The 15,250-nt window shown below is 46.3% G+C and overlaps 1 protein-coding gene across 1 annotated transcript in view; it reads right to left on the bottom strand.

Moving 5' to 3' along the window:
• Nucleotides 1-15,250, bottom strand: part of PPP2R5A (protein phosphatase 2 regulatory subunit B'alpha) — an 87,586-nt gene that overhangs the window by 26,091 nt on the left and 46,245 nt on the right. The window contains exon 2 of the mRNA XM_069955412.1: nt 3,355-3,551. Within this exon, the coding sequence (XP_069811513.1) occupies nt 3,355-3,551 (197 nt within the window). The remainder of the gene's footprint in view (nt 1-3,354; nt 3,552-15,250) is intronic.

The following is a 15,250-nucleotide window of genomic DNA, read 5'->3' on the forward strand; positions in this document are numbered from 1 at the left end:
GATGCTTATCCGACAATCCCGATGTTACGGGCGCAGGCTGGCTGTTTCTTTACTAGCCCCATTTCTGGTGTGCGGCAGTCTCTTTTCTTCATAGATGACATCTCCCAGCTGATATACAGTAATAACTCGGTTCTCAAACTGAATTGGTTGTGGAAGGATGTTACAGGACCAAACAGTTTGACAACTGAGCTGTGTGTTCCCATAGGGAACAATGTAAATGGGTTTAATCGTTGTATACTCTGCATGGGTCAGATGCAGAGCACCCGGCCCAGAGAGTGTAAAGACTAATAAGAAGTGATGCATCGAGCACCACTATTTACTATAAATGAGGAGGGATTCCCATCATAATGACGGGTATCCCGCTCTAAACCGTGCTCCTGCACAGTGACAACCTCTCTCCCTAGGCGGTCAACGTGTCTCTTACGCAGCCGAGTGCGGTGGCCGCCTGGAGAGGGAGGACATCAGTGTGCAGGAGCACCATTTAGAACTAGGATTCCAGTCATTGTGATGGGAATCCCCGCTCTTGTAACCTCAATAAATGTCAGCTGAACAATAGTTCAGCTGACAATCTCCCCTGATACTGTTTGGATATTGAGGCTTTAGGCTCCGTTCACACGGAGTAAAACTGGCGGAATTCCGTCAGCCTCCATGTCGTACTGGGAGTCTTGCACGTCTTCTCTCTCCATGCTGAAGAATTGACACAACCATTCTTCAGCGCAGAGAGAGGAGGTGTGCGAGCCTCCCATAGACTGCCAGTATGACATGGAGGCTGGCAGGATTCCGCCAGTTTTACTCCGTGTGAACGGACCCTTACTATAATGCAGGTAAATACCTGATGACAGCCTCAGCTCCAGCCTGCACCATGACACCACACACATCCACCATACCTGTACAGTTAATTCCTCCAAGGGGTAAAATGGTCAGCTTCCGACTTTGCAGCAACAGTCTGATAAAGTAATATGCTGCTTCAGCATAACAATGACGCTGTACATAGAGAAGTATATGAAAATGGTTTGCTAAAGCTCTTTGGGCCCTGTTCACGTCACATTTTGGGCCACCATTACCATGATGCAGTCACTGAACTTACTCCAGTAAGCATAGGCCACCAGTAACAGCATCTGCTCTGTCTCATGAATGTATACGGTTTGTGTACAGGATGCATGCAAACAAGAACATACACAAATCTCCCTAGACAGACCGTTTTCTTACGGAAAAATCATAGGAAAGAAACTGTAAATGCAAAAAAAAAAAAAGTCAAAATGCAAGCCTTGTTTCTCTGGTTTCTGTAATCTAGCGACCGTCATCTGCTGTATAAACCAGATGTTATACAGAGAGGATGCCCAGACTGGTAACATAGCACCCACCCACTGAAGAGTTCTGCTTTAGTGCCCTTTCACGCACATTGAAAACGCTGTGATTTCTCTCAGTGCAAATCCACACCAAGTCATGAGGATTTTGCTGCAGATTCGGTGCGGCAATGCAGCCAGAGGTTTGAGAGTGAAGTAGCTAAGGATTGTCATTTCATCATTAAAGGAGAAGTCCGGCGAAAAATTTTACTAAAGTATTGTATTGCCCTCCAAAAGTTATACAAATCCCCAATATACACTTATTACGGGAAATGCTTATAAAGTGCTTTTTCCCTGCACTTACTACTGCATCAAGACTTCACTTCCTGGACAACCTGGTGATGTCACTTCCTGGAGTCGGGTCATGACATCACCATGTTTATTCAGGAAGTGACATCACCATGTTATCCAGGAAGTGAAGCCTTGATGTAGTAAGTGCAGGGGAAAAAGAACATTATAATGAGGGATATAATAGGGATTTGTATAACTTTTGGGGGGCAATACAATACTTTAATAAAAAAATTTTGCCGGACTTCTCCTTTAAGGAGGAAAATCCATCTGAGATATTTATGGTATATCTGTAAGATATGCTGTAAGTGTCTGATTGGTAAATCCAGGTCCTGCCTATGTATCTGGAACCTAAGGTCCCGGGTTGTGGTGTTTAGAGGTGCTGGGGCATGTAATTCCCATTGACTTTCAAAAAGGGTAGTGTGGGCAGGACTCATTTAAGTTGTATGAACAGGGAGGGGGTAACTGAAAAACACCATGTGCTTACCTCCTTCGCTGGTACTACACCAATCCAATCCACATTGTGCAGCCAGTTCCTGGCTCGGGAATGTGACATAGCGGGGATCACTAAGCCAATCAGCACCTGTACTGATATCCCGCCTTAGCTGCTGATTGGCTACATCACATCCCCAAACACAGAAGCAGCTGCACAATGGGGACCAGAGCAGTATAGTACTGGTGGTAGCACTGAAGCTAGGGAGGCAAGTATGTGGGGGGGTTCCCCCATAAACGCTATCCCTCGGCATATAGCTTAAATGGAACCAATCAGCCCGTTTGGGCTGATATGGTTCCCTTGAGCATTGTATAAAGCACCTGGAGTGGCCCCGGCACATATAGCTCCGTTTAGGCTGATTGGTTCCCTTTAAAGAGGTTGTCCAGGAAAAGTTAACTTTCCCCTCTACAGGATAGGGGAAAAGTAAGCAATCGTTGGGGGGGGTCTGACCTCAATAACCCCTACGGCGGTTATGGAGGTGGCGGAAACAGCCAAGTAAGCAGGAAGCGTGCTGTACTCCATGGGAATGAATAGAGCTATGGGTCACGTGCCATCCCCGCGGCTTTATTCATAACAAAGAAGCCGGAGGCCTGATACAGAGATCAGACCCCGCACCTAAGGTTCCCAGACAACCTCTAAGAGTCTTGCCCCCAAACACCCCTTTAATAGAAGTTACATAGGCAGCATACAACAACGGGTGCCCTCGAGGTAGGGGCTTCATCTATCATTGATGGCATTTCGTGTGAACATGCCATAAATGTCCCAGAAGCCAATACCCCATGGGTCCCTGAAATTACCTGACGTAGTGAAGCTAGAATCTTGCTATTTACATGCTGTGTTTTCTGCACAGTGTGAATACATTTTATTATATCTCGCTCGTCTAGTCCCTACTGCAATAACTAGACATATTCCATATGCAAACTGGTTGTGAAATATCCACAGCGTATCTGACCCCTGGATACAAAAAAAGTAATAATTCAATGATAAAGAGCCCTACATAGTGCATGGTTTATGGTGTACCCTCCAGTATAGCAGCTCAGCCCCAGTCAGAGGAATGGACCAGAATTTCTTTTCCCAGAACCCCCACCCCCTTAAAGGAGTTTACCAAGTTCTTTCTACTAGTCCTCTATTCACAGGATAGGAGACAAGTATAAGACCACAGGGGGTCCAAGTAAATAGTTGTTACCCCTGTAACAAATAGGTTAGATTTCCATGGGCAGCACTTACCATTCGTATGATATCGGGGTACGCAGACTCTATGATAACCCCTCGATTCGTGGACACGTACTCCACCAGCTCGTTCAGCGTGGCTCTCTTGATTTCTTTGCTCTTCAGGTCTGATATAGAGTCCATAAAATCAAACAGTACACAGCACTGCTGCAACTTCTGACAGAAGAGATCCTGCTGATCACCGGATGTGGCATCTATAGGGGAACACAGAGACATGTCAGTGCGGCGGCAGGGAGGACGGGTTACACCTACACTCATAAAACACACACGGGATTCACTGACAGATGCTAAATGGAGAAGCCTCACTGGTAGTTAGGACCGAGCGTCCTGCGTCCGTCACTGCCATACAGCACAACATATACAAATCACACAACTACAACAAGCTACACACCTCTCACTGCTTTACTATACACTACACACCATACACACTCCTCACTGCTATACTACACACCACATACACTCCTCACTGCTATACTACGCACCACACACACTCCTCACTGCTATACTACGCACCATACACACTCCTCACTGCTATACTACGCACCATACATACTCCTCACTGCTATACTACTCCCCATACACACTCCTCACTGCTATACTACACACTCCTCACTGCTATACTACGCACCACACACACTCCTCACTGCTATTCTACGCACCATACACACTCCTCACTTCTATACTACGCACCATACACACTCCTCACTGCTATACTACGCACCATACACACTCCTCACTGCTATACTACGCACCATACACACTCCTCACTGCTATACTATATACTACTCCCCATACACACTCCTCACTGCTATACTACGCATCATATACACTCCTCACTGCTATACTATGCACCATACACATTCCTCACTGCTATACTACACACCATACACACTCCTCACTGCTATACTACGCACCATACACACTCCTCACTGCTATACTACGCACCATACACACTCCTCACTGCTATACTACTCCCCATACACACTCCTCACTGCTATACTACACAACATACACACTCCTCACTGCTATACTACACACTCCTCACTGCTATACTACGCACCACACACACTCCTCACTGCTATACTACGCACCATACACACTCCTCACTGCTATACTACGCACCATACACACTCCTCACTGCTATACTACGCACCATACACACTCCTCACTGCTATACTACGCACCATACACACTCCTCACTGCTATACTACACACCATACACACTCCTCACTGCTATACTATATACTACTCCCCATACACACTCCTCACTGCTATACTACGCACCACATACACTCCTCACTGCTATACTACACACCATATCCACTCCTCACTGCTATACTTACGCACCATACACACTCCTCACTGCTATACTACGCACCATACACACTCCTCACTGCTATACTACGCACCATACACACTCCTCACTGCTATACTACGCACCATATCCACTCCTCACTGCTATACTTACGCACCATACACACTCCTCACTGCTATACTACGCACCATACACACTCCTCACTGCTATACTACGCACCATACACACTCCTCACTGCTATACTACACACCATATCCACTCCTCACTGCTATACTACGCACCATATCCACTCCTCACTGCTATACTACACACCATATCCACTCCTCACTGCTATACTTACGCACCATACACACTCCTCACTGCTATACTATATACTACTCCCCATACACACTCCTCACTGCTATACTACGCATCATATACACTCCTCACTGCTATACTTACGCACCATACACACTCCTCACTGCTATACTACGCACCATACACACTCCTCACTGCTATACTACGCACCATACACACTCCTCACTGCTATACTACGCACCATATCCACTCCTCACTGCTATACTTACGCACCATACACACTCCTCACTGCTATACTACGCACCATACACACTCCTCACTGCTATACTACGCACCATACACACTCCTCACTGCTATACTACGCACCATATCCACTCCTCACTGCTATACTACACCCCATACACACTCCTCATTGCTATACTACTCCCCATACACACTCCTCACTGCTATACTACGCACCATACACACTCCTCACTGCTATACTACATACTACACACCATATACACGCTCCTCACTGCTATACTATATAATACTTCCCATACACACTCCTCACTGCTATACTATATACTACTCCCCATACACACTCCTCACTGCTATACTATATACTACTCCCCACATACACTCCTCACTGCTATACTACACCCCATACACACTCCTCACTGCAATACTACACACCATACACACTCCTCACTGCAATACTACACACTCCTCACTGCTATACTATATACTACACACCATACACACTCCTCACTGCTATACTACACCCCATACACACTCCTCACTGCTATACTACACCCCATACACACTCCTCACTGCAATACTACACCCCATACACACTCCTCACTGCAATACTACACACCATACACACTCCTCACTGCAATACTACACACTCCTCACTGCTATACTATATACTACACACCATACACACTCCTCACTGCTATACTACACCCCATACACACTCCTCACTGCTATACTACACACCATACACACTCCTCACTGCTATACTACACACTCCTCACTGCTATACTATATACTACACACCATACACACTCCTCACTGCTATACTACACACCATACACACTCCTCACTGCTGAGGCACCAAAACAGGACAACAAATAGTTAATTTACAGCTACATCACCGGACTATCTCCTCTGAAGTCAGCACTGACCTCTGACTACTGGCTTTTACACAGGTCCTTCTGTGTAATCCTTTGTTCTCTGCTGGTGACTAATCTCCCTCCTCCCCCCTCCCTTCTCTATAGGTTACACAGGGCTCGACTGATGTAAAAGAGTCGAGATTTCCTGATAATGACCAGTGAATGAGGGGGGGGGGGAGGGAAAGTCTATTTGAATGCAGGTAATGGCATATTTGCCTAATAAACCCAATTACAACAGTGATACTTTAATTGTTCACAATGGCTACTAGAGGCTATGTCCATGGCTAGTTACAAGGCATCTTGCTTTCCAGTCTACAGTAACTCTGACACAATCAGATTACTTATCGGGGGAGGAACCTGGCCACTGTGACAACCGCTGATCGCTACAACAAAGCAGAAGCCCACTGTAATCAATAGCGGATTAACTTCCTTTCATGTGATAGTCTATGTGATCCCTAACATACTTGTAGATCACTTTGTTTACCCAAAATGACTCCTTTACCTGAGAAAACAATCTCTAACACTGCAGCCACTAGGTGTCTCCATTGCCTCCTGTCCACTAACTGTTGCCAAGTACAAAACGTCTCTAGTAACCAAAGAGACCAAGACAGGGAGGGCAAGGAATAGCATGTGATCTGCGCTGGAGAGAGGAAAGACTGTACCTGCATCATGTCTTCCCTAAGATCCAGAGCAGCAGCAGATCAGCATTTCATGTAACTCTTTCCTGTTATAATTTCCTCTCTGCTAGCACCTTGAAAAGCCAGTACACTTGTATTCTTTCTTCTCTGTACAGGACGTCTATGGTAGTGTGGTGCATACATTATTCCCCAGCACAGGGCCAGCCTGTATAGTGCCAAGGTTAACCCTTTCCTTGCTGACCTGCTGTTTCTTTTATGTCTGCTCGCATAGTACCTTCCAAAAACTCAGTGGATAAGTAATCCTTTCTACCCTCACATGCCATCTATATTAATGTAGTGTGTAAATAAATCCCCAGCACAGCCTGTTTGGTGCACTAGTACTATGTCATGGCACAGCAGAGGGGAGTATGTGCTGTACTGATTGGCAAGAGAAGTAAGGAAGGAAGTAAGGGTGTTATTACAGGGGCCGACGTGGACCCGATAATAACTTACTGGGCCTATTAGACAGCCTGATTATCGTTTAACGTTACCGTTTTCATTACCGATGTCCTTGCAGCCCTTTCTTAAACTTTATACATTACCTATCCAGGCTGAAGGGCTCCTCTTGCACCCGGCTTCTCCCTGGGTCCCGCGCGCTCCTGCTTCAGATCGGCTTGTCTCAGCTGACAGGCCGCTCAGCCCATCACTGGCCACTCTGAAGCTGGAGCGAACGGGACCCGGGGAGAAGCAGAACGCAAGAGGAGCCCTTCAGCCTGGATAGGTAATGTAAATCGTCAGCTGCACACCACTATTCCACGTAGCGATGCGCAGTTGGCGCCCGACAATTATAGGTTCAAACCTTGATGGTGGTCATCGGCTGATCGTTGCATTTATTACACGGAGGGATAATTGGCCAAATCGAGACTATTCGGCCGATTATCGCTCCGTGGAATAGGCCCCTAACTGTGTGTACTACTGGCAAAGAGCCCAGCTCTGGTCTCATATGCTGAAATAGAGAGAATTAGGGATAGTTGGGCACCATAGAGGGGACTCTAAGGATATAATAGATGTGAACACTAAAATAACCTTGTCAGCACTCAAAAAAAAAACAAAAAAAAGCATGGTTTTATTAGATTATCTTTTTCAAACAATTGATATGCTTTCATGTTAAGATCAGAAACGTTTGGAAAAGCTGCCCCTGCCTTGTCCTGACAGGAACAGATGCCGTTCTCAACAATAAGTATATGATTCAAGCATGGCGCCGTATTAAAGTGGTCTTAAAGGGGACTAGCTTGGTTAGCAGCCTCATGTCCTGTAGAGGGAGGAATAACTCAACGCAGCTCATGGCACAAACACACAAATGAAACAAACATTGTACTACTACTAGATGCCTCGCTTATACCGGCATTTTACTACATCTACCAAACACTTTAATATAGCAGGCACGGCCACTCCAGCTTCCACCTTGGACGGCTGCTCTGCTTCTTTTGGCCAAACAAAGGAAAAGTATAAAAAGGAAAGATGAACAAAAAGTGCCATTGTAAATGACCTACACGTTACAGATTTTACACCGGAGAGCAGAAAACTTCTAGAAAAACTTTGTCGGGTGACAAGGTAGATGGCGCATACTACCCCGCGCCACCACGGTCACCTGTCATCTGTATAGGAGCCGAATCCTCTCCCACAACAACTGGTGAGAAAGCCAATAATGGAGACGCCAGAGCGGCTGTGACATACATGGATGATCCGCTGCAATAATCAATATCGTCATAAAGTACACGGCCCAACCTATTCAGTCAATGCTGGCTGGTGCTTAATTACAAGAGCTGACAGCAAAAAGATAAGATAGAGAAGTGTGTGTGTATTTATCCATATATATATATATATATTATTATTAGGTAGATATACATATACAAACATATACAGTGGTTGCTCGGTTCTCAAACTGCTTGGAACTCAAACTGCATTTTCAAGAAAAGTTTGCTTTGGTTCTCAAACTCTTGCTCGGTTCTCAAACACTTTTCGGGCCCCCAGTCTTGAAGTACTCGGTATCTGAACTTTTTTTGCGAGCGTGGATGGTGGGTTGTACCTGGTGAGTTTAGCACTGGTGAGGCTTCACATACAGTACAGTGCTGTATAAGATTGCTGGAGTGCATATACAGTACATTAGTAGTACAGGCAGTGCACCATCTCCCATCTGTTACAGTGCTGGGGTGGGGGGCTCCATACAGTAAAGAATGAAAGAATAAGTGAAGTGTTAGTGACTACTGTACTACAATTGCTGGTTTTGTTGAATGTTTCTTGTGTATAATGTCCTGATCTGTATTGTAGGGATTATACTGGGCAAGTTTTGATGTAATATATGATACTGTAGGTAATTGGTGGGTGCTGGAACCAATTAAACACATTTACATTATTTCCTATGGAAGGACACAGCTCTGTTCTCAAACTGCTCAGTTCTTAAACTGTCTTCCAGAACCAAGGTATCACTGTATACACATAATAAATATTACATACATACACATATTTCATCTGATCTGCTGAGTACTATTACCATGACATCTAGAACTTCTGGGTCATGCTGCAAAGATTTTATACATACACATTTATATATATATATATAGCATGACCCAGAAGTCCTGGATGTCGTGGTAATTTTACTCAGTAGATCAGACCAGTCCCCGTAACCACACACAGAAGTAGAACATACAATTATAAAGAGGAGGAGGAGGGGAAAAAAAAAAAATGTAGAGAGGAAGTACGAGGAGGAAGCAGGTCAGGCTGGCCAGGTGCCATTCTCCCACACCCAATGCCTCCCAGGTAACTTATTCAGCTATGCAGAGAAGTAGTCTCCTAATTCATCTATTTTAGTAAATATTTGAAATATATCTCCATAATCTTTACGTAGAATTCTGCAGTTTCTCCACCTGGAAGTGTTGAAATGCAGTAGCAGTTAGGGGGCTGTCCCTACACAGTGACTACCATTCCATCAGTGCTGCCAGACGTGAAGGGATATAGAGGTCATGCATAGTAAGAGAGGGGTCACACATAGTAAGATAGAGAGGGGTCACACATAGTATGATAGAGAGGGGTCACATGTAGTATGATAGAGAGGGGTCACACATAGTACCATAGAGAGAGGTCAGCCATAGTGATAGAAAAGGGTCAGCCATAGGTCCACATTTATCAGCTCTGTCAGTGTCCGCACTCCTGATCATCGTGGACCCACAGGAACTACCCACTCAGCCAGTCAGTGACTGCAGCTGTCCCACCTCATTGATTGGCTAAGTGGGGCCGTGACATCACAGGATTGGGAGCACAATGCCCGGAGGAGGTACGGGGTAAATAGGACTTCTTTATTATGATCCCAACCCCCTGTCCCCACCCCCTGGGTTTTTAAACAGTGTCCAGACTAACCCTTTAATTTCTTCCTCTCTTTCTACACACACACACACCCCGCTGCAGCCATAGCACACACACACACCCCGCTGCAGCCATAGCACACACACACACCCCGCTGCAGCCATAGCACACACAGCCTGCTGCAGCCATAGCACACACAGCCTGCTGCAGCCATAGCACACACAGCCTGCTGCAGCCATAGCACACACAGCCTGCTGCAGCCATAGCACACACAGCCTGCTGCAGCCATAGCACACACAGCCTGCTGCAGCCACAACACACACACACAACCCACTGCAGCCATAGCGCGCACACAGCTTGCTGTAGCTATAGCACACACACAGCATGCTGCAGCTATAGCACACACACAGCCTGCTGCAGCTATAGCACGCACACACACACACACACACACACACACACACACACACACACACACAGCCTGCTGCAGCTATAGCACCCACATACAGCCTGCTGCCCACCATTAAGCTGATGAAGGCCATGCTTGGCCGAAACGCGTCCTTACTGTACCATATGCGAAGCATAAATGAATTGGTGAGTGCCAGACTCTTCCTACTATCGTATAACACACACACAGTCTGCTGCAGCTATAGCACACACACACACACACACACACACACAGCCTGCTGCAGCTATAGCACGCACACAGCCTGCTGCAGCTATAGCACGCACACAGCCTGCTGCAGCTATAGCACGCACACAGCCTGCTGCAGCTATAGCACGCACACAGCCTGCTGCAGCTATAGCACGCACACAGCCTGCTGCAGCTATAGCACGCACACAGCCTGCTGCAGCTATAGCACGCACACAGCCTGCTGCAGCTATAGCACGCACACAGCCTGCTGCAGCTATAGCACGCACACAGCCTGCTGCAGCTATAGCACGCACACAGCCTGCTGCAGCTATAGCACGCACACAGCCTGCTGCAGCTATAGCACGCACACAGCCTGCTGCAGCTATAGCACGCACACAGCCTGCTGCAGCCATAGCACGCACACAGCCTGCTGCAGCCATAGCACGCACAGCCTGCTGCAGCCATAGCACGCACAGCCTGCTGCAGCAATAGCACGCACACACACACACACACAGCCAGCTGCAGCCATAGCGCGCACACACATACACAGACTGCTGCAGCCATAGCACACACACACAGCCTGCTGCAGCAAATCAACTGGTGTCAGAACGTTATATAGATTTGTTTGTTTTAATTTTTGTAGAAGTAAATTACAAACTCCAGAGGTGACAGCAGAGAGCACTGTGTCAAAATGGCACTTTCTGGCACCAGTTGATTTGAAAGACTTTTTTTTTTTTTAAGTGAACATCTCCTTTAAGCTGAAGCTACACAGCAACTTTGGCTACAAAAAGGCTTGCACAACCAAAGATAGTTTTGTTGCACTGCATCATATCCTGGGTAAGTGGGTGAGGTTGTACTGCGACTGGACATGGATTCCTTGGTTGCAGTGCAAAACCATCTACTGCGATCTACGAAATGCAGCATCGTGATGTTTGCATGATCACCAGTGTCAGTCACACATCACTGACCCCCAGCCTCAGATACGCATCGACCCCCAGTCTTAAAGGTCCCTCTCTCTCCCTGACATCTGTCAGTGGTTTTTCTTGAGAGCCCCATACACCTTTAGGTGACCTTAAGACACACACGCCAGTGACCCCTAATCGTACACACACACACGTATAAAAAGTATGTACATATCCTTGCCATGACCTAGTTTATACATGACGCGCACACACATATGTATTTAGCCATAAACATCACATATATTCCTAGTACACACATAACAGCTAACTGGGCAGAATCTCCTGACAATAACCACACACCATCATCCCGCAGCAGCAGCATCCATCATCATCATCCTCTATACCTTATGACAGCTTCCCAAGTTACAATCAATGAATTGCTTTTTCAGCGTATCCCACAAGTTGCTAGGATACAGCCCCCCCCCCCCCCCAAACACCGAAAATAACCCCGAGTCTCGGGAGGTAGGAGATAATAATATCACATTACACATGTAATAAGAGGAGCCCAGAAACCCTAGAATACATCCCGGAGGGTTATTTATATCGCAGTGAGAAGGGATAGGCGGGTGCCGGGCTGCGAGAGGGAGGGGGGAGACGCTGGCACGCTGCTATTTATTGAGCCTGGCACAGAGCGGGGGATAAATACACACAGGTTTCCGATAGGAAGGGTTGTGGGAGTCAGGTTCTGGCAGCTGATTGCCTGAATACTGATCTCGTCTTTACTTAGATTATCGCCTGGTGCAGGAAGCATGAGTAGCAGATAGGGCTCGGCTACACAGGATGGTGCAAGGCTTGTATAGACATACTCCATAGCGATGTACAGAAACTGCCATCATTCATAGCAGTCTCAGCAAAGGCAAACTCAGAGTCAGCAGGAAATGACCTTGTTTAATGAAACTTTAAAACAAAATTAGAATATTTTTGTGATATTTATTCATAGTGTATATATATATATATATATATATATATATATATATATATATATATATATATATATTTATTTATTATTATTATTTTTTTTAGAAAAAATAATCCAGAAATATCAAATTTTTCATTCTGACCACCAGGCATATAGATCAGTCTGAGCACTGCTTGTGGTGGTTGGTAACCTAAACAAGCTGTCAACTATGAAAGGGAAACAGCAGCTTGTCAGGAGGAGGAGACAAGTTTGTTAAAATATTGAATTTTCAAAACTATTTGACTTGAGATATATCGGACTTTCTACAGGTATAACTACAGCGGAGATTGGAATACTCAAACAATACGCCAATGCTTCCTGGTCTGTAGTGGACATCGATAAGACGGGATTCAGTATTCACAATAGGTAATGGTCACAGCCAGGGCTGCGGAGTCCGTAAGCTGCAGCTCCCACTCTTGAATTTTATCAGGACCGACTCCGACTCCTGCTCCTTCATAAATGGCCGGTCATATACCAGGGTAAGTATTTATTACACTGGCTCAGCAGCTTCTCCCTAATGTCCTACATGATCCTGGGGCGACTTCTGAGTGAATAAAGGAATACTGTATATAAAGCAGCTTCTCCTGTGTGTGCAGTGGATGCAGCCAGTCTCCAGCCTCCATGTCCTGAACAACTCACAACTAGACTACAGGGCTCCAGATGGCGACCAAAATGGTCGCCAATGCGACTGACTTCTTGCAAATGGCGCCCAGATTTATTAATCTGGGCGCCATTTGTGACTGGCCCCGGCGGCGCGCTGTCTCTTTAAGGACTTCCGCCTTCCGCACGCTGCGCCGAATCACATGGCGCCTCTGCGGCCGTCCGTCCAATGAATGTCAGACGTGCTGGTTGACGTGTGCGGGGGACACGCTTCTCCAGTGACGTCATCCAGCACGTCCGTCATTAATTGGACGGACGGCCGCAGAGGCGCCACACTCCTCCAGCGCCTCTCTCCCGCCTCTCCTCACCCGGCGCCGCGGTTCTTCAAGTTCACCCCAGCGGCACCAAGCTTAGATAGTGGGTGAGTACAACCGGAGGGACGGCAGGGGTGGCGGCCGGCCAGTAATGTGTGTGGGGGGACCGCGGCCTGGGCGGGGGATTGGTAGTGTGTCTGTTGTGATGGCGGCCAGGTGCGGTAGTCAGTGCGTGTGGGGTGCGAGAGGGGGGGGGGATGTATAGACTGCACAGTACCACTTCCCTCAGTGTGTGTATATATAGACTGCACAGTACCACTTCCCTCAGTGTGTGTGTATATAGACTGCACAGTACCACTTCCCTCAGTGTGTGTATATATAGACTGCACAGTACCACTTCCCTCAGTGTGTGTATATATAGACTGCACAGTACCACTTCCCTCAGTGTGTATGTATAGACTGCACAGTACCACTTCCCTCAGTGTGTATGTATAGACTGCACAGTACCACTTCCCTCAGTGTCCGTATGTATATACACTGCACAGTACCACTTCCCTCAGTGTCTGTATGTATATACACTGCACAGTACCACTTCCCTCAGTGTCTGTATGTATATACACTGCACAGTACCACTTCCCTCAGTGTCTGTATGTATATACACTGCACAGTACCACTTCCCTCAGTGTCTGTGTATGTATAGACTGCACAGTACCACTTCCCTCAGTGTCTGTGTATGTATATACACTGCACAGTACCACTTCCCTCAGTGTCTGTGTATGTATATACACTGCACAGTACCACTTCCCTCAGTGTGTGTGTGTATGTATATACACTGCACAGTACCACTTCCCTCAGTGTGTGTGTATGTATATACACTGCACAGTAGCACTTCCCTCAGTGTGTGTGTATGTATATACACTGCACAGTACCACTTCCCTCAGTGTCTGAATGTATATACACTGCACAGTACCACTTCCCTCAGTGTGTGTGTATGTATATACACTGCACAGTACCACTTCCCTCAGTGTCTGTATGTATATACACTGCACAGTACCACTTCCCTCAGTGTGTGTGTATGTATATACACTGCACAGTACCACTTCCCTCAGTGTCTGTATGTATATACACTGCACAGTACCACTTCCCATATACATTGCCACAGGGGCTATATGTCATCGGCTGCCGGGGGCTATATATATATATATATATATATATATATATATATATATATATATATATATATATATATATATCATTGCCGTTAAGATGGCAGCTGGCTGAGGGAACACACCGGCAGCAGGGGGGTATATGGTTGTCAAGTTGCAAGTTTCCATGTTGAACGTTTTCAAACTAAGAAAAGAAAGGACCTAAAGGAGGAGGATGCTGCCGTGGCCTCTGCACACAGTAAGTCCCATTTAACATAACATTAATTTTACATGTTTTAAAATGTTGGCGACCAAATATTCTATTTGGCGCCTAAATTTTTCAGGTTAGGAGCCAATGGCTCCTAGGTAAATTTTTTAAGTCTGGAGCCCTGGACTAGATGGAGCAGATGATCTTTTCCTGCTGACAGTCTTCTATGTTTCTAACTAAATATTCATCATACACAAAGATACACTGCTAACAATGCCAGATACCTGTCATATAGAGGTCAGCCATAGTGATATAGAGGGGGGGTG

The sequence above is a fragment of the Dendropsophus ebraccatus genome, chromosome 15, assembly GCF_027789765.1.
Source record: "Dendropsophus ebraccatus isolate aDenEbr1 chromosome 15, aDenEbr1.pat, whole genome shotgun sequence".
NCBI classification, from domain to species: domain Eukaryota; kingdom Metazoa; phylum Chordata; class Amphibia; order Anura; family Hylidae; genus Dendropsophus; species Dendropsophus ebraccatus.